Source organism: Neophocaena asiaeorientalis, unplaced genomic scaffold (genome assembly GCF_003031525.2).
Source record: "Neophocaena asiaeorientalis asiaeorientalis breed wild unplaced genomic scaffold, Neophocaena_asiaeorientalis_V1.1 scaffold265, whole genome shotgun sequence".
In the NCBI taxonomy this organism is placed as follows: Eukaryota; Metazoa; Chordata; class Mammalia; order Artiodactyla; family Phocoenidae; genus Neophocaena; species Neophocaena asiaeorientalis.
Window position 1 is genome coordinate 1,078,281 of NW_020172172.1, and position 20,366 is coordinate 1,098,646.

Here is a 20,366-nt window from a genome sequence, read left to right on the forward strand (position 1 = left end):
TATATATAACACCTTTGAGATTGGCTTTTTCACTCAGTATAATTCCCTTGAGATCCATCCAAGTCGTTACAGGTATCAATCATTTGTTCCTTTTTATTTCTATAGTATTCCATGATATGGATGTACCCCAGTTTGACCATTCAACTGCTGAAGGGCATTTGGGTTGTTTCCGGTTTTTGGCTGCTACAAATAATGATGTATTATGACAATTGTATTTCAGGGTTTTGTGGCACATAAGTTTTCATCTCTCTGTGATAAATGCCTAAAAGTGAGGTTACTGAGTTGTAAGGTAAGTGTATATTTAGTTTTAAAACTAAACTGCCAAATTATTTTCCACCAGCAATGTATGAAAGATGTAGTTTCTCTACATTCTCACCAGTATTTGGTATCATCACAATTTATTTTTGAGCTGTCTAATAGGTATAATATCTCATTGTGGGTTTAATTTGCATTTCCCTAGTGGCTAACAATGCCAAACATCTTTTCATGTGCTTATTTGTGTCAGCATATCCTCTTTGGTGAAATGTCTTTCCAAGTCTTTTGCCCATTTTCTAACCGACTGTTTGATATTTTACTGCAGAGTTTTGAGAGCTCTTTTTATATTCTAGATACTAGTCCTTTGTTAGCTACGTAGTTAGGAAATATTTTCTCCCAGTCTGTAACTTGTTTTTCACTTATCTATTTATCAATTTTTTTATGGATCATGTTTTTGGTGTGAAAGAACACGTCATCTAACCTGAGATTGTGAAGATTTTCTCTTATTTTTTTTTCTAAAAGTTTTCCAGTTTTGTATTTTATATTTAAATCTATGACCCATTTAAGTTAATTTTGTATAAAGTGTGGGGTTTTTGCATTTTTTTGTTTTTTGGCTTTTTAAATAGACTATTTTTAGAGTGTTTCAGGTTCACAGCAAAGCTGAGCAGAAAGTCCAGTAAATTCCCATATCCTCCCTGCCCCCAAACACACTCAGCCTCCCCCACTTTCAACACCCTGGAGCACAGTTGTACATTTACTACAATCAATGAATCTAGACCGATACATCATTATCAACCAAAGTTCATAATTTACATTAGGGTTCACTCTTGATCTTGTGAATTCAATGAGTTTTCACAGAGGTATAATTATATGTATCCGTCATTATAATAAAATACAGAATAGTTTCATTGTCCTAAAAATCCTCAGTGTTCTGCCTATTCATCCTTTCTCCCCCTCTAACCCCTGGCAATGACCTATCTTTTTATTTTCCCCCTAGTGTTGCATTTTCCAGAATGTTATATAGTTGAAATCATACAGCACATAGCCTTTTCAAATTGGCTTATTTCACTTACTAAATTAACACAAGTTTTTCCCACGTCTTTTCATGGCTTGATAGCTCATTTCTTTTTAGCACTGAATAATTTTCCATTGTATAGATATACCACAGCTTATATATGCATTCACCTCCTGAAAGACATCTTGGTTAGTTCCAACTTTTAGCAAATATGAATAAAGCTGCTGAAATATCTGTGTACGGGTTTTTGTGTAAAAAAAAGTTTTCAACTCATTTCAGTAAATACCAAGGGGTGAAATTGCTGGATCAAATGGTAAGAGTAGGTTTAGTTTTGTAAGAAACTGCTAAACTGTCTTCCTAAGTGGCTGTGCCCTTTTGTATTCCCACCAGCAGTGAATGAGAGTTCCTGTTGCTCCACATCCTTGTCAACATTTGATGTTGTCAGCATTTTGGATTTTCATCTTTTTAATAGGTATGTAGTGGTATCTTATTGTTTGAATCAAGGTTCATTATTAGCCTATGAAAGTCCAACTGCTCCAGCATGTCAGCTATTTCAAATATAAAAACAGAACATCTTGATGAAGTTGAAGCCCCTTTGTCCCCAGTCCCTAGCCCTATTCTCCTCCATTTCTCCTTTCCAGGAAACCACCACTATGAACTCAGAGTGCATCTTTTCAGTCCTTTTTTTACATTTTCAGAGACTTATAGATATGAATCTATGAACAAGATTTATATGTTTTATAGGTTTTTAATTTACAAAAATGCTGTCATGTCATATGCATCATTTTTACTTGCTGATTTTGCTAAACATTTTGTTTTTAAGACCTTTTCATGAAGCACTCTTGGGTAGTCAGAGCAAACATCTTGCCCCATTGGTGACACATACAGTCCCTGATTTATGATGGTTTGACTTATGAAGGTGCAGAAGCAATACACATTCTGTAGAAACCATACTTCGAATTTTGAATTTTTATCTTTTCCTGGGCTAGCAATATGCAGTAAATGTGGTCTTGAGATGCTGGGCAGCTGCAGCCCCCAGTCAGGCATGCAATCACAAGAGTAAACAACCAATACACTTACAACCATCCTGTACCCAGGCAACCATTCTGTTTTCACTTTCAGAATGGTTTTCATGAGCTCTACCCACCACCAGTCCCTCCCATAAGGAAACTTCCACAAGCCTCTTAGATAGCCTCATCCACCAGAGGGCAGACAATCCTGCAGCCAGTGGAACAAAAACCACATTCACAGAAAGACAAGATGAAAAGGCAGAGGGCTATGTACCAGATGAAGGAACAAGATAAAATCCCAGAAAAACAACTAAATGAAACGGAGATAGGCAGTCTTCCAGAAAAAGAATTCAGAATAATGATAGTGAAGATGATCCAGGACCTCGGAAAAAGAGTGGAGTCAAAGATCGAGAAGATGCAAGAAATGTTTAACAAAGACCTAGAAGAATTAAACAACAAACAAACAGAGGTGAACAATACAATAACTGAAATGAAAAATACACTAGAAGGAATCAATGGCAGAATAACTGAGGCAGAAGAACGGATAAGTGACCTGGAAGACAGAATGGTAGAATTCACTGCTGTGGAACAGAATAAAGAAAAAAGAATGAAAAGAAATGAAGACAGCCTAAGAGACCTCTGGGACAACATTAAATGCAACAACATTCGCATTATAGGGGTCCCAGAAGGAGAAGAGAGAGAGAAAGGACCTGAGAAAATATTTGAAGAGATTATAGTCGAAAACTTCCCTAACATGGGAAAGGAAATAGCCACCCAAGTCCAGGAAGCGCAGAGTCCCATACAGGATAAACCCAAGGAGAAACATGCCAAGACACATATTAATCAAATTGGCAAAAATTAAAGAAAAATTACTGAAAACAGCAAGGGAAAAATGACAAGTAACATACAAGGGAACTCCCATAAGGTTAACATAAGGTTAACAGCTGATTTCTCAGCAGAAACTCTACAAGCCAGAGGGAGTCACATAGCAACTGTAGGCTGATATAAGTGTTATAAGCACATATAAGATAGATTAGGCTAAGTTGTGATGTTTGGTAGGTTAAGTGTATTAAATGCATTTTCTACTTAAGATATTTTCAACTTACAGTGGATTTATCCAGACTTAACCCCATCGTAAGTCAAGAAATATCTGTATAAAATTAGTTCATTCCCTTTTAAAACAATCATGTTGTAGTCCATGATATGTTATGTAGTCCATGATATAATATTAGTGCATTTTATTTATTCATTCCAGTCTTAGTGGACATTTAAGAAATTTCTAATCCCCATGATACAGTTACACAATCGAATTTTGGAACCTACTTCTGAATGAATTGGGAGGAAAGCAAAGAATCTAGCTCCCGGCTGCCCCCTGGTGGTCAGGATACGTCAGGGCAGCCTTTCTAACAACTGCTCAGAAGGTATGCGGATATTTTTGGTATTTATGGGAACAGAACATTTAACTTTCTAAAACGTCAGTGGAATAGGGCTGAGGGGCAACAATAATCAAGAAATTAAGTGATGCAATTAGCGGGAGTAATGAGGAAAGGAAAGCAAGCAAGCATTTTTTAAAAGAACAAGGGCATTCCCTGGTTGTCCAGTGGTTAGGACTCTGTGCTTATACAAGCCACAAGGCACGGCCAATAAACAAACAAACAAACAACGAAAATACTTCAACCATAAACTTATAAAAGCAATTTTTGAATTTGGCATTAGTTTCGAGTTGCAGAACTATTGAGAAATTGAGAATTACAGTGAAACATAGAACATGATCCTTACTGAGATGGGGCTGTTATCTGTGGACTGTTTTGTAACCTATTTTCCCCACTCCCCTCCAAAACTATATCACTGTCAAGGCGAGTCACTCTTAATCTCCTTGTAACCATGGGTGAAATGCCACTAAATCAATGGATATCTATTGGCAACATTTTCTCTACAATGTCATTGCAATTACCAGAAAACAATCTTAATTTTAAACACATCTTATAAAGACAACAGAGACGAGCTTTGATTCTAAAAATGTTTATATTCTTCTTGTGGTGTTTAATATAGATCCTTTTCCATGTCTGTGTCTATGTATGTGTGTATGAATGCTTCAGTGTATGCTCTGAGCCCATGAGTTGAAAACACTTTTCATTGTACCTAAGTATCTTTACTCTCAGGTGGTTTACGCTAAGGTTTTTTTTAAATTAGTATTCTTCTACTTTGAATATATGACCTTGAGCTATGGCATGCTGAATTAAAACACCAGTATTTTGCCTACCAAAAATGTTAAAATTTGTTACCAGACATCTGCAAAAGTGTAAAACAGAATAGCTTGCCATTTGAGAAATTTTTTTAAAGGAAGCTAATTATTCCAAAGAAACAACAACAACAAAAAAATCTATAAACCAAAAAAAAAAAAAAAGGGCAAGAGAAACATTATCGAGATATGCATCCATCCAAAATATTGTTTGCCACAGCGTTAGTTCTAATTATTCTCTGGGCTCCCCAGTTTAAAATATTTTGATAAACTCTATGACAAATACAGATTCATCCATTTAATTTATTTGAGTAACAGCACTCAATACATTTTCTTTTTTTAATTCATTTCACGTTGATCATATGCCATGTACCAAAACCTATATTCTCTGAAGATTTCCTGACTTTGCATTTTAATATTTTAGAAGATCTTGCTTTCTATCATTCTAGAACTATAGTTGATAAATTCTTTCTTTGCTAAATTCCCAATTTCACTAGCTGAAATATTTCACTTTTTTATTGTGAAGCATTGGCAGGGGAGGGGGACTGTGGCATGGATATCACCATTCCATCTTGAAATGTGCTCTATTTCTTCACTGCGTGAAGTGGTTTATTGACTGTCAATTTGTAAAGTGCACTCTGGGATTATCTGAATGCAAGATAGTAAGAGGGGAAACATATTTCATTGCCTTTTCTGTCAAATGGAATTAACATGCACAATATATCATCTTCTAGCAAGAACAGATGAAATACCAGTGAGTGATCTAGAATCTCCATCACATGGTTGTCCAGACAGAGTCCTAGCTGGATAGCTGTGGTCTCCAGGGTCTAATGGCTTCCTCTGCTGTCCTTTTAGTCTAATAGTTGTTTTTATACATGTGTGTTGGTATATATGTATACATTATGTGTGCATATATAAGTATTTGATTTCTTTAATTTTATGTATTTTTTTATTTATTTGGTTGCGCCAGGTCTTAGTTGTGGCAGGCGGGCTCCTTAGTTGCGGCACGTGGGCTCCTTATTTGTGTCATGCGAACTCTTAGTTGCAGCATGCATGTGGGATCTAGTTCCCTGACCAGGGATCGAACCAGGGCCCCCTGCACTGGGAGCGTGGAGTCTTACCCACTGTGCTACCAGGGAAGTCCCTGGAAATATTTGATTTAAAACCTACTCCTCAGGGTCAGGGGAGAGAGAGAGAGAGAGAGAGAGAGAGAGAGAGAGATGAGAGAGAGAATTCCCCTCCCACCTTGTCCCCATCTACCCAGTGTCCTCACCACATTTCCTCCACCCTTCAACTAACCACTGCTATTTGTTCCTTACAAGTCCATCCAGATTTTCTTCATATGCTTACAAACAAATATGAATATGGATCTTTGTTTTTTTTTTCCTTTTATACATAAAAGGTAGCCTGCTATATACACTGCCCTGCGCTTTGTGTTTTTCTCTCTCAGTTCACAGAAAGCATTCTTATTCTTTTTTATTACTGTATATTTGTTATTCCATTGTTCTAATGTATGGGTAAACCATAATTTATATAATCAGTCCCTTTCTAAAACAAATGTAATTTCTTTCCAACCTTTTATTATTACTGCAGTAAATAACCTTGAAAATCGTCATTTTGCCTGTGTGCAAATATACTTTAGGATAAATATTTAGAAGTAGAACCACAGCGAAAACCAATCTATCCCTTTGTAACTTTGACAGATATTGCCAGATTGCTCTCTGTAAGCACTGTCCCAACGTACTCCCACCCATAATGGTTCCACTTGATGTGTTTTCAATGGTGTTTTGAAGAGAGAACACATTTTTAATCATTTCTTGTTTCCTATATATAAACACTTATTCATTAAACAAATAATTACCACGTGCCAACTATGCCCTAAGCCCTCTTCTTAGGCCCTGGAGACACAGCAGTGAATAAAACAGACATACCGCTTTCATAATATTTTATTGTGAGACAGAGAAATAGATGACTAAGTGTGGGCATGATATATAACTTTCCTGATCATTTAAAGCCTGAGTCACCAACTCAGATGCCACACAGGGAGCTTAAATGTGTGAAGCTCAGGGGTGAGACATCAGAGGGCATAGTGGGCACCATGTAGTCCTGGAGACCACAATGCCTGTGTAAAGGCTGCAGCTACTGGTCTGCTCTACACTATTGGATCATGTGGGAAGAAAAGGTCCTTGTTGATAGATCCCCAATTTTCAAAAAAAAACCCCAGAAATCCATATTTTCATGTGATACCTCCCCATTTTAAATGTTGGAAACTATTCAAACTTTTAGGAACATTTTGAGGACAGGTTATTTTTCAATGGCGCTAGATAAGTTGATACTAAAGTTTATATGGAAAAAATCATGCAAGAATATCTAGGAAAATACTGAGGGGAAAAAAGCTATTATGAGAGTCAGGGACTGGCCTTATGAGACATTAAAACATATTCTAAAGCCTCTATAATTGAAACAATGTGGTATTGGTGCATGAATAGACAGACAGTCCAACAGAACAGAATAGAAAGCCCAGAAATCAACTTCGGTACATATGGGAAATTAATATACAATAAAGGTAGCATTTCAAATCACTAGGGCAAAGATTAACTTTTTAGTAAATGGTGCTGGGAGAACAGGGTTGACATGGGACAAAGAAAAAACTAGATTCTTATCTCACACCCTACAAGAGAATAAACTCCAAATGGATTAGAAATCTAACTGTAAAAGATGAAACCATACAAGTACTAGAAGAAAAACTTAGATGGATCCTTTAATAACCTGGGTGTAGGGAAAGGCTTTCTAACTATGACTCAAAATTCAGTAGTCATAAGAACAGATGGATAAATTTAACCACATAAAAATTTCCTCTTGGCAAAAAGAAAACACCATAAGCAAAGTCAAATGACAAAACGGGAGAAAATATTGACAATCTATGTCGCAAATAAAGGGCCAATATCCTTATATAGAAAGAGCTCTAAAACATCAGGGATGTCAGATTTAAAAAATAGAAAAATGAGCGAGCGACATGAATAGACAATTTATACATAAATGAAAATATGTTCAACTCACATGATAAGAGAAATACAAATTTAAACTATGCTGAGATACCATTTTTCTCCTAGAAGATTGGCAAAAATTTAAAACATGAAAACACATTTTATTGTTGTAGCTGAGGGGAAAGAGGCATTCTCATCCGTTGCTGGTGGAAATACAACTTGATATAATCTTTCTTCGAAGAGATTGGCAATTCCTAACAAAACTACACATGTGTTTACCTTTTGACCCAAGAATCTGGGTCAAAAGTATCCAAGAATTTACCCTTAAAATACTCCTATGCAGTGTGGTTTTTTAAAAAATGAGAAAGATCTCTATGAACTGAAATGGAGTGATTTGCGGGCTATATTGTTAAGTGAAAAGAAAAGGTACAAGTGAGTATTATAGGCTACCTTTTATGTAGGACATGAGAAATAGTCATATATACATGTATCTGCTCTTTGTACAGAACAAGAAAACAAAACCCAGGAAGGATACACCAGAAACTAATGAGAGTAAACAGCTAAAGCTCTAGGGTAGAAACAGAGTAGAGAGGATATGGGGTCAGTGGTGAGGTACAAAGCATGGGGCAGTGGCACTTCTCTGAGTATACCTTGCTGTATAGTTCTGACTTTGGGGACCATATTAATGTTTCACTTACCAAAAAAAAAATCTACACAAATGGGGAAAAAACCTAACAGAGAATAAACAGAAAAGAATGACCCTAACTTGAGTGTGGAAGAACAAACCCAAGTAACGTGTGAATGAACTATTTTGACAAAAGACAAAGATAACTGGGACATCCCCAGCGGTCCAGTGGTTAAGACTTCACCTTGCAATGCAGGGGGTGTGGTTTCTATCCCTGGCCAGGGAGCTAAGATCCCACATGCCTTGCAGCCAGAAAACCAAAACATGAAACAGAAGCAGTATTATAACACATTCAATAAGGACTTTAAAAATGGTCCACATCAAAAAGATCTTTAAATAAAGTAAAATAAAACACATTAAAAAAAAAGACAAAGAACTGTAAACAAATACTGAACTCTACTTAGTGGGATGGATTTTTGCTGTGGACTGGGTTAGCAATTCTGCAGCTACTCTCTGGGTATGCTAAGATTGAGCACACAGCTATATGGTGGATTACAGGAGTCAAGTTTCTCCCTGCCATAAATGGGAGTTACAAATATGGGAAGAGGGGAGGCTGGAATGAAATCTGTGGTGTTAGATAGGAACTCATGGTTTTAGCAGATTGAATATGGATAGATGACTGGTAAAGAGATAGACCGCTTGATACAGACATAGATCGAGAAATTCATATAGATGTAGATGATAGATAGATAGATAAATTTATATAGCTGTGTCCACTGAGTAAGCCTAGAATCAATAACACCCCAGTAGCAACGAACACACATCTAGCCCCCAGATCTTGGTCTCTAAATACCATTCTCCACTAAAAAGAATCAAGCCTCCTTGGACAGATGACTGACTCCAGTACTAGTGCAGGGAAAGGACAAGATGAGCCTGGAACATCTTGTTGGACCAGAAAGTGAGGAAGAGCTCAGAGAGTAATGTGGAGATGTCAAATGCACACAAAAACCAACTTGAATGGATTCCCACTGATGAAATGGGGAAAAGCCTGATAGCAGTAACCAAATTCAGGCAAGAATCATCAACAGATGCTAAAGATAGAGGCTAAACGTTTGATGAGAGTAAGGATATTTGAATGGTCTCAAAGCACCTCCCCACATAAAGCTCTTTAATTAGAAATGGGAAAATAAAATGGGACAAAATTTATAGTGTACAAACCTTAGAGCTGTTGCCTTAAGCAAGTGATCAAAGTAACTGTTACCAAAAATGTTGCCAATCGGGGCTTCCCTGGTGGCGCAGTGGTTGAGAATCTGCCTGCCAACGCAGGGGACACGGGTTCGAGCCCTGGTCTGGGAAGATCCCACATGCCACGGAGCAACTGGGCCCATGAGCCACAATTACTGAGCCTGCGCGTCTGGAGCCTGTGCTCTGCAACAAGAGAGGCCGCAATAGTGAGAGGCCCGTGCACCGCGATGAAGAGTGGCCCCCGCTTGCCACAACTAGAGAAAGCCCTCGCACAGAAACGAAGACCCAACACAGCCATAAAAAAAAAAAAAAAAAAAAAAAAAAAAAAGAATGAGGAGGCATCTCCCCACCTCTTAAGAAAAAAAAAAGTTACCAATCATGCCACAGTGAAGCAACATGACATGCCTCTTCATATGATGTCCTGGTAAGGATACAACATCACTTCTGGAGCATTCCTGCCAAAAATGCATAACCTGAATCTACTCTTGAAGAAACAATAGGCAAACCCTTGTTAAGGGATATCCTATAAAATAACTGGCCTGTACTTTTCAAAACTGGCAAGGTCGTGAAAGACAAAGAAAGACCAAAGAACTGTTCCAGATTAAAGGAAAGAAAAGAAACCTGACAACATAATCCTAAATTGGATCCTGGACCAGAAAAAATGTATTTTCTTTTTTGCTGTAAAGGGCAGAATGGGTCAATTGGCGAAACGTGAATAAGGTCTGCAGATTAGATAATAATTGTGTAACAATGTTAATTTCCTGATTGGATAACTGTATGTGATTATAAAAGAGACTATTCTTGTTTTTCAGGAAATATTTACTGAACTGTTTGGGAGTAAGTCTGCAACTTACTCTCAAATGGTCCAAACGATAATAATAAGGGGGGATAAAAAGTTAACATTTGGGAATCTAGTTGAAGGGTATATGGGAATTCTTTATTCTTGCAAAGTTTCTGTAAGTCTATGCTTATAAACAAAAATTTGTGAGAGTCTGTGCTGTACAGGCAAAAACAAAACAACAATAACAAACCATGTTTGCCACCAGCACGGACCTGTAGGCTGGGTGCCACCCCTGGGCTGCTAGTTTGCAGTCTCCAGTTTAAAGCTATTTTCTTGAGTTGATTTGAGTGAGGTCTTGCTGATAACAACCATTGCCAGGGCTGGAGAGTGCTTTGCTGCATCTGGAACTTTTAAACCAGCTTAGCACCAACAAGGAAGCTGCCGAGACAGCCCTTATATAAATAATCAATTTGCTAATAAAGGAGTTTCAATCTGGACGCAGCCCCAATCCTCAGAGATGAGGAAGAGCGGTTGTGGTCCAGACAGTCTTCCCCCGCAGAAGTCCTGCATTTCAACAGCTGCCTTTGGAGAGGTGCAAGCAACCTTGTCGCCTGGTTTTCCTGGTCTCAGTCATACACAGCACTAGGGGGGTATCTACGCATCTTTCAGAACCCCACTGTTGAGGAAAATAAGTTTATATCAGTAAAGGGGGAAAAGAGACTTTAAAGTTGAATTAAGTTAAGAAAGAAGAAAATGTGTTTCAATATGAGAGGGAAATGTTTTTGGCACATCTAGCTTTTCTGCGTAGCAGGGCCTCCTTCAGGGGCCCCATGCAGCATATGGGATGCTTTCATCTGAGGGTGCAGCCCAATCTGCCAGAGCCAGGATGCGTTAAAGCAGTTTGCAGACTGATCCAGGGGACATTCCTGCCACCTCTCCCTTCTCACTCTGCAACTGTGCTTTCCTGATTAGTAGGTCCAAAGGCCAAGGGGAACACAGCCCAGGAATACTGAACTCAGAGCAGGCTCCCTGATGATCGGGCCTTGGAAAGGCCAAAAGACGATTGCGATTGAAAAGACAGTTTGTTATACTCAGAATTTCCAAGAGAAGGGGCTGCCCCATGCCACGGGAAGGGGGATGGCATGCGGGGAAGCACGAGGGTGGGTCAGGAGGCAGAGGGAGAAAGGGAAACTGTAGCAAGAGACTTTACTGTGGTTTCTATGGAAAGGAACAGGTGAGACGGGGTTAGTGGTTTAGGATTGGCTAGTTAGAATAATTTCGGTGGGCTCTAGGATGTGGGGACTATCTCTAGTTGTCTGGTACCTGATCCTAAGGTGATTAGGGCAATAGTGGCCTGGAGTGTAATAGCTCCAAAAAGGAGGTGGGTGGAGGAATGGGCTCTGGGTTGATCGGTTTGCATATGAAAGACATGTTTATAAGCCAGTTATTTGCTTTCTCTAGGAATGATGTAGCCCTGGGATGGGCAGTCGCTCTAGAGTCAGCAAGGCCCTAAGATGTCAAAACATCAGAGTATAGTAAATAAAAGGCATGGCTAATACAACCATTTGTAGGTTTTGCAGCCAAGAGCCCAAAGGGCTCAGCCTTACAGCTGGCATCAATTGCAATGTGAGAAAGTGAGCCTTCAGATGATTCTGGTCCCCAGCCTTCAAGCAGCCCAGGTGACACCATGTAAAGCAGAGATGAGCTACACGTGTCAAGTCCTGCCCAAATTGTAAGTCGTATGCATAGAAATATTTTTTTTAAGTCACTAAGTTTTAGAGTAATTTTTATACAACTATAGTAACCTGAACAATGGTAATGAACTAAGCCGAACAAATTCTCTCTCCAGAATTTAAACTGGGACTTATGAAAATGAATCAGGAGTTCCCTAGTGGTCTAGTGGTTAGGATTTGTCGCTTTCACTGCCGTGGCCCTGGTTCAGTCCCTGGTAGGGGAACTGAGATTCAGCAAGCCGCGCAGCATGGCCACAAAAAATAAAGAAAGAAAGAAAAAGAAAAGGGGAAATGAGTGAGTTGCTAACAGGAGACAAGTGGTTAGACCCTAAGAGAGTCTCATTCGTGATACATGACTTATTCTGGAATAACAGGAGTGCTGGGCTAGAGTGGCCCTGGTCCTGAATGATCCAGTTTCCTGAGGTCAGTAGTAGGACCTCATCATTCCTGAGGCCTTCAGGTGGTGGGTTTCTCCAGGGTCTGAGCTGGGCTCCTATGCGGTCTTGGATGGGGCAGAGAGCCCTGCTCTGAGACCCCCATGCTAATCCTTCCCTAAGAGAGTCTCCATTCCTTGCAGCCAAGGGAGCCTCTCACCCTTGGAGGCACATGGTACCCAGCCACAGCTTGGCATACAGTAAGCAAGCAGGATGGGGGGACACCTACCTGCCTTCATTGTGGGACTCGCAGAGACAGAAAATGTTAAAGAGCTTTGTGAACACTCAAGGTCTGGACAAATCCATGTGGGTGGCTAGTATCGTCTTCATTTCTCGAAAATATTTTACTTTTACTATTTTAAAAATAATTTTTTTTTTTTTTGCGGTACGCGGGCCTCTCACTGCTGTGGCCTCTCGCGTTGCGGAGCACAGGCTCTGGACGCGCAGGCTCAGCGGCCATGGCTCACGGGCGCAGCCGCTCCGCGGCGTGTGGGATCTTCCCGGACCGGGGCACGAACCCGTGTTCCCTGCATCAGCAGGCGGACGCTCAGCCACTGCGCCACCAGGGAAGCCCTAAAAATAATTTTAATCATCCAAAAATGTCCAGAAATTTCACTTCCTCGGTCCCAGCTCCAAGCTTAGACCGGGACAGGTGCCCCCTTCTGGTTTGTACTCATTTCAGAGCCTTCTGGCAACAGACCGTCATCTGCGTGTTCCTGCCTGCAAAGGGGAGGCCCAGAGAGAGGGAGCACTTGCCCATGGCCTCTTTCAGCAGAGGCAGGGCCTCCTCACCCGGTCCCCACACGCAGCCCCCTTTCTCCACCTACCCCAGCCCAGCACTCAGGTGTGGAGCACAAGACTGGGTAGTCGGTGGTGGTGGTTCCCTGGGGTGAAGCTTCAGCGGTGCTTCGGGGGCAGAGGTGCAGGAGGACAAGGTGAGGCAGATGTGCCCGAGCGTGCAGGGGGTAGGGAACTAAGGGGGGGAGGCTTGGGGGAAGGAAGAAAGGGGAGAGAGGGAGAGTGGAGTCAGGAGACGGGCTGATTTATTGAGATCTTATTTTTTCCTCCCTGTATTCTCCACTCCTCCAGTTCCAAAGGAGACAGCCCAGCCCTCTCTCTCCCCAGGTCTCTGGGGAAGTCTGTGCAAAAAATAGAAATTGCCTGCAGACGCTCCCTTGCTCTCACTTGTGTTCATGTGCATGAGGGATGATCCCTTCTGGGCCATGGAAGGCCAGAGGGCAAGGGAGGGCAGTGCCAAGGTGGGACAAACCAGCCTGGGCAGAGACAACCTTATCACGGGTGCACCCTGTGTCCTGGCATGAATTTGAGCCTGTGTACGAATGAGCTTGTTCCTGTGTGTGCCAAGATGTCACCAGACCTGCCTGTGAAACATGTCATGCCACAGACTGCGGGCATGTATCTTTTCAAATTATAGTTTTGTCCGGATATATGCCCAGGGGTGGGATTGCCGGATCATATGGCAACTCTAGTTTTTTTGAGGAACCCCCATACTCTTCTCCATAGTGGCTATACCATTTTACATTCCCGCCAACAGTGTAGGAGGGTTCCCTTTTCTGAATTCAGAGAACATTTTAATTTGCCAGCCCCTGGGCCAGCCATAGCCTCTGAACAAATGCAAAGAGCATTAGAAGTGGGGACAAGGGAAGTCCTGGGTGCCATGGGGCCCTAATCTGCTCTGCACTTGGGAGGGTTACGCTGGAGCCTGGGCTACTTACACCTTCCTAACCAAAAGGGCACTTCGCTTCAACCTTCTTGGCTCAGCTGCCCCAGGAAATCACTATGGTCCCAAAGGAGCCAACAGAAGAGCAGCTACTCACACATGAGCGCACTCCAAGGCAGCAGGCACCAGGACTCACGCACAAGCTCAAAGCCAGGATGTCACTTGAGGTCCTGGATTTGGGGGCAAAACCCCTACAGCTTGCCTAACTACCTTTTAGAGCAGCTCCCCTGAAATGTTTTCCCACCTGCCACAGGAGCCCTGTCCCAGGACTGTCTCCCAGACCAGAACCCTCACTGGGCTCCACCCCGTGCAGACACTATTAGGTCTGCTGGCTGCCCTTCGCCAGAGGCGCTTCCGGAAGTGTACTTGAAAACTTTGGAGAGTCTCCTTGCTTCTCCCGGTGAGCACGTGACCTCGCGGCAACCAGCTCCGGGTTCCAGGGGTTAGGGAGTGAGAAAAGTCCTAAAGGCCTGGCGTCCTTTCAGCCACGACAGGGATGGACGTGCCTATAACGCCTGAAGTGCGCGCGCAACCGGGCGCAGGGAGGCAGGGCGCTCCAAGCAGCAGTCCGCCCACTCAGCCTTGCCCACCTACGTCACGCTCCGCAGGCCCGCCCAGATCCTCTTGATTGGTGGAGAGCGCGCGCGAGCGCTCCCCTTCCGCCCCCAGATCCGCCCCCCTGCGGCACTGCCCGGCCCCCTGGTTTACCGGGCTGCCAGTGCGGCTTCCAAGTTGGAAAACGAAGGCGCGGGCGCGAAAGGGCCCAGACCCACCAAGGGTGAGGAGGCACTTTCCCGTCTTGCTTGCGCTCTCGCCCTCGCCCTCGCCCTCGCTCCAGACCTGACAGTGGCTGGCTGCTCTTCAGAAGCACAGTCATTGCTCAGCTCGGGCCGCCACAGGCCCCTTCCTCTCCTCACCCTTCGACCCGCCACCCCGACCGTGCCCCTTACTGCAACAGCACCCGTAAATGCCCACTGCCCAGGCCCCGCTCGACGCCTACACCCCCACGTGCCATGAGGTTGGTCCTCGAGGACCCACCGTCCAGCACGCGGGCTCTAGGGTCCAATGCTGAAACCAGTTCTGCAAGCATCCCCCGCCTGGAGCCTCTAGCTCCGTCCGCAGACGACTCCTCCCTCCACCCAACCCCTGGTCACTCTTGGGTCCCGCATGTCCGGACCCTTCAGGACTCCCCACACTCTGGGGCCCCTCCGTTGACCGGCGCACCCTCGGGTCCCTCCGAACCTTCCTCGCACTCAGAGGTTCTTCCTCGCACCAGCGCCCCGGACCCCTCCGAGGGCCGCCTCGGTGTAAGGGACCTCTCTTAGCAGCCTCTACCTCCGCAAACCGCTGCCCTCCGCGCCCAAGTCCCTGACCCCTCGCTTCCCGCGCCGGGATGCCCCTCACTCAGCACCTCCCCCAAGACACCCTCTCGGGACCCTCCTCCCCTTCCCTCACATCTGCCTCCTATTCTTCCTGCCTCCTCCCGGTAAACACCCCTCCCAGGGTCCTCCTCACTCTCGCATCCATGCGATCCCTCCTCGGGACGGCGTGCGGGTGCCGGCGGGAGGGGAGTGTGCCCGCGCAGCCCGGGGCGCGGGAGGGGGCGTGCGCCTCTCCCGGGGGGTGGCAATGTGGGGCCGACCCTGCCGGCCGGGAGTTTGTGTGTGCGCTCACGCCGACGGAGAAGTTGTGAGCGCGCGTGTGTGTTCCTGGCAGGTTGGAAGTGTGTGTGCCCTGTGTGTGCAGGAGACAGACGTTGGAAGGGTGTGTGTGCACTTAACGGGGAAGTTGTGAGCGTCGTGCACCCGACACGTTGGGAGTGTGTGTGTGAGTCGGTTTATGTGTGTGTGCACCTAGCAGGTGGTGCGCTCGGGTTTTCCTGACAGGTTGTGAGTGCGGGTGTGTACCTTATGTAGAGGTTTCTGTGTACCTGACCGGGAGGTTGTGGAATGTTGTGTGTGCATGCCCGAAAGAGCCTGAGTCGGAGAGTTTGTATGTGTTCACTCCTGACAGAGTTTGTGCGTGCAGATGATTGTGTGCCCGCAGCACCCAACTGGCAAGTTGAATATGTTGTGTCCGTCAACTGGAGGGTGTCTGTCTGTGTGCACTCACACCTAAGAAGGCTGTGTGTGCTGTGCCTGCCCACGAGCCTGTGTGTGCAGCGCGCGCACCCGACAATGAGGCTGTGTGCCGTGCGTTTAGTTGGTTGCACAAGTGAGGTAGGGGGTCGAGGGGAGCATTGCTGAGCCATCCGCCCTCCTTGACTCTGCCGTTTCAGTGACACCAGCCTGCGGGGCGCATCTGCAAGGCCTGGTCCTCCCTGGGTCCTTTTAGGGCCCAGCTCTAATGGGCACTGGAGGAGCCCTTGGGGGCCAGGTGTATCCCTTCCCGGAGAGCCGGCACTGTGCTGCAGCACCTGGTCTGATTTCAGCACATTTTGGCCCCGTCACCCACTTCTGTTATCTTTTTTGCTCTTTTCCTTTGTGTCCCTGCCCCTCTTGGAGACCTGTTGTCCCCCTCTCTCATGTGCCCTGCTTACTGTCACTTTAGTGAGCTGGCCTGAGGCTTGGACAGTTTTGAAGGGCCAAGGAATCTGGCTCGTTTTGTTCTGGTGACTAAAGCTTCCTGTTATGCGCCGGGCAAATACCTGGACCCAGGTCAGGAGCAGCCCACCAGGACACGCCCCTCCCCTCTCCAGGCCTGGCCTTTGACTTTGACAGAGTCAGATTTCTTTCCATGTGTTATTACTCTTGTGCCAGTCGGGTGAGGTGTGCAGCCCTACGGAGCAGTGGCGTGGGGGTGGGGAGAACACCCCATTGCCTCTCCCCAAGCAGGAACGGCTGAGCAAGCCCACCAGGAAAATGCAAGAAACCACCAGAGGCACCCTGAGATTGGGGATTTGTCAACCCATTTGCACTTTCATAGACCATAAACACTGTGTGTCTGTGGACTTGTTTTCTTTTACGTAAAATTAGAAATCAGACTCCCCCAGGCATTTTCCTGTGCCTTACAAATGGGCTATAAAAAACTCTGCAAAAGGGTGCTCCAGATGAATCTTCATGTCTCTCTGGAGCCCAAGTGGGCAGCACCTTGGTTGGTCTGGCCTTCCTGCCGCTGGGGCTGTTAGTTCTTGGGGCCCTGGCCTGCTGGCTCTGGGCTGGGCATGTCCCCTCAGGGACGTTTTGGTTGGAGGCATCAAGGAGATTTGATGCCTCTGCTTGTCTCCCGCTGTGGATTGAGTGCTTTGTATGATGCTTTGCCAGAGAGAATCCACAGCTCTTGAGAGGAGAGGGGTGGTGGAAAGCAAGGAAATATTTGTCAAGGCTTCAGCCTTCCTGCTGCTCCCCACCTGGTTCCAGGAGCAGGCACTTACCCAGCTTTCTCTTTTCGTCTAGCTGCTAGGCTTCTAAAGTGGAGTCAGTTATCCAAAATCCAAACCATGTACAAATACTCAAGGATGGTGCTTGTTCTATTCAACTTGTTTACATTGCCCTCCATGACAATCTTTTATTATCTTTAACTGTTGTTTGTTTTCTAGTGTCAGGTTGGTTTTGGTAACTGATTAGAGGAATTCCTCACTTGCTGCTCTGGGATGGGGTGGCTAGCTAGTAGATGCTTCTTGTTGAAGCATTAAAATCCTACTCAATTTAGTTTCTCACTTTAAAAGCTGGAAATAGTTTTGGTTAACTATAGTGTGGCAATAAACTTTAGAACCAAGCTTTGGAATAGCTTCCTCAGATTCATAAACCACTAAACAGGTTTAGCAATGTTTCTTGCTTAAGCATGTTGATATATTTAGATAGGCACAATGTATTTTATTTTTATTTCTTTTTAATTGCCAATTTTAATTTTTAATAAAATATGGTATTTATAAGGTGCCTTCCATTTGGTGTACACAGTAGATGAGATATAGCTTAAGATCTCAGGACTGTAATAAAAAAACCAATTTATTGGAGACAAAACAGGCACAATGTATTTTATATCATTTGAGTTTTAGGTAAATACTTAATCCTCTTGGTTTTTATTATGGGGCCTGGAATGTTGTAAGTTTTTGTGATAGGAAAGAAATGCTTGGTTTTAAAAGTTTACTGTTATCATTTGTTCTTAAAATAGGAATAATAATGACTGCCTTTTGGGTTTGATTTGGGGGTTAAATGAGATGAGGTATGTTAAAGACTCTGCCTGGTTCACCAGTGTGTCACGATCCCATAAACCTTTCTTTAGGTTTAGGTTTGCAGAGAAAGTAGTAATGGGCCCAAGCATGGGCTTGGGCGGGCGTGGGGGCAGTTTGCACGAGTTGAATTACTTTTTGACACTTTGCCTTGTGGTGACAGAGAGATGACTCTCCCTGTCAGAGGTGTGGCCTGTCACCAAAGATTTTTTTTGTAATCATGTTTGACTTGACTGATGGTATAAAGATGCAGAGACAGTTTTCCCTGAGTTTAGCTCGGCCTGCTTTGCTATCTGGAAATTTATTCTTACAAATCAATATGAAAAAGTCAAACAATGCAGTAGAAAAGTGGTCAAGAGATATCAACAAGAAAAATCATAGAAAAGGAAATTTGAATGTCCAGTAAGTGTATGAAATGACACTTTACTTCCTGTGAAATTTTTTCATGCATCAGCTAGGTTAAATATTTAAAAGACTGACAACATTCAAAGTAAACGAAAGTTTTGGGAAAGGAATACTTTTGTAGTCTTTTGTGAGAGAATAGAATACAGACTTTTTAGAGAGTAATTTAGTACTGACTCATTTAGGAACACATTTGGCTGCAAGTAACAGAAAACCAGACCTAACCTGATAGGAGTTTATTCTTGTCACATAGCAAGCAGTCTGGAGGTAACTGCCGGCTGGCTTTGGTTCAGCAACTCATTAGTATCAGGGCTGACCTCACTGTGATTCCCTTGACTTTCCTACATGTTGTAACATGGCTGCCACCCCTCCAAACACCACAGCCACCTTCAGGGCAGGAAAAAGGGACAGTGCCAGTCATGTCCAGCCCTTTTTACTCGGAAAGCAGCAACACTCCTAGGGACGGCCCAGCAAACTTTTGCTGATGTGTAATTGGCCAGAACTGGTCATGTAGTCAGTCGAGCCTTTGTTTTGGAGGTGGGAGAGGAGAAGATGATTGGCAATAGGTGGGAACAGGTGTTGGTTCAGCCAATCAACAATTTTGGCCACACCTGCAAAGCCCCAGTCTACTTCTGGATTTCTCTCCTAGAGAAATAGCCTCATATGTGGTCCAAGAAACAGCACAAGGATTTTCACCAATGGCTACATTGCTTGCAATAGCAAAAATTGGAAACATCCTAAGTGTCAAAAGATTAGACTGTGGTACATCAATTCCATAGAATACTGCAAGGTACTTGAAAAGAATGAGTAAACATAGATCTAAACATACCGCTGTGCAAATTTCCAAGACATTTTGAAGCAGGGGGAAAAATCAATTTGAAGAACAGTATAAACATTGTGATCCTGTCTCTATTTAAAAAAAAAATCAGACACACACATAAAACTGTACATATGTCTAGAAATGCACAAAAAATCTGAAAAAAATCTGAAGGAAATACTTCAAACAGACAGTACTTCCCTGGGGAAAAGACTGGGATGGGAAGTGAGGGAACTTTGCCTTTTTGTTTAAATATTAATGAAAATGTACTTGTGCTTTACAAAATTTTACAGCAGCCATGGCTCACGGGTCGAGCCGCTCCGTGGAATGTGGGATCTTCCCAAACTGGGGCACGAACCCGTGTCCCCTGCATCGGCAGGCAGACTCTCAACCACTGTGCCACCAGGGAAGCCCCTGGAAGAACTTTTTTAACTAAAAAAAAAGAAAAGAAATTTCTGTAAGCTAATACATGTCGCTTGATGGGATTTCTCCAGGCAAGTTTGTTTTGGCAGAATTTTGGCCTAAAATGCTAGGTATATTTCCCCCAAATGTTTGCAACACTTAAGCTTAACTCAGAAACCTTTAACCTTTGGGCTGCTAACAAAATTATAGGAAGGAGAAGATTCTTGGAAGCAATAGTTATTTCAGATGCTGGAACACATTTGAAGTAGATTCAGTTTGATTAGCTTTTTAATAATAAACTTTTTATTTGGAGATAACTGTGCATTTACATGCAGTTGTAAGAAATCACACAGAGGGCTTCCCTGGTGGCGCAGTGGTTGGGAGTCTGCCTGCTGATGGAGGGGACATGGGTTTGTGCCCCGCTCCGGGAAGATCCCACATGCCGCGGAGCAGCTGGGCCCGTGAGCCATGGTCGCTGAGCCTTTGTGTCCAGAGCCTGTGCTCCG

The 20,366-nt window shown here is 43.8% G+C and overlaps 1 protein-coding gene across 1 annotated transcript in view; it reads left to right on the forward strand.

Annotated features, from left to right (window-relative positions):
- The window catches only part of CTDSPL (CTD small phosphatase like), a 149,344-nt gene that overhangs the window by 15,906 nt on the left and 113,072 nt on the right, over positions 1–20,366 (forward strand). Inside the window, exons 2-3 of the mRNA XM_024756353.1 lie at positions 14,611–14,846; positions 15,253–15,375. Of these exons, the coding sequence (XP_024612121.1) occupies positions 14,611–14,846; positions 15,253–15,375 (359 nt within the window). The remainder of the gene's footprint in view (positions 1–14,610; positions 14,847–15,252; positions 15,376–20,366) is intronic.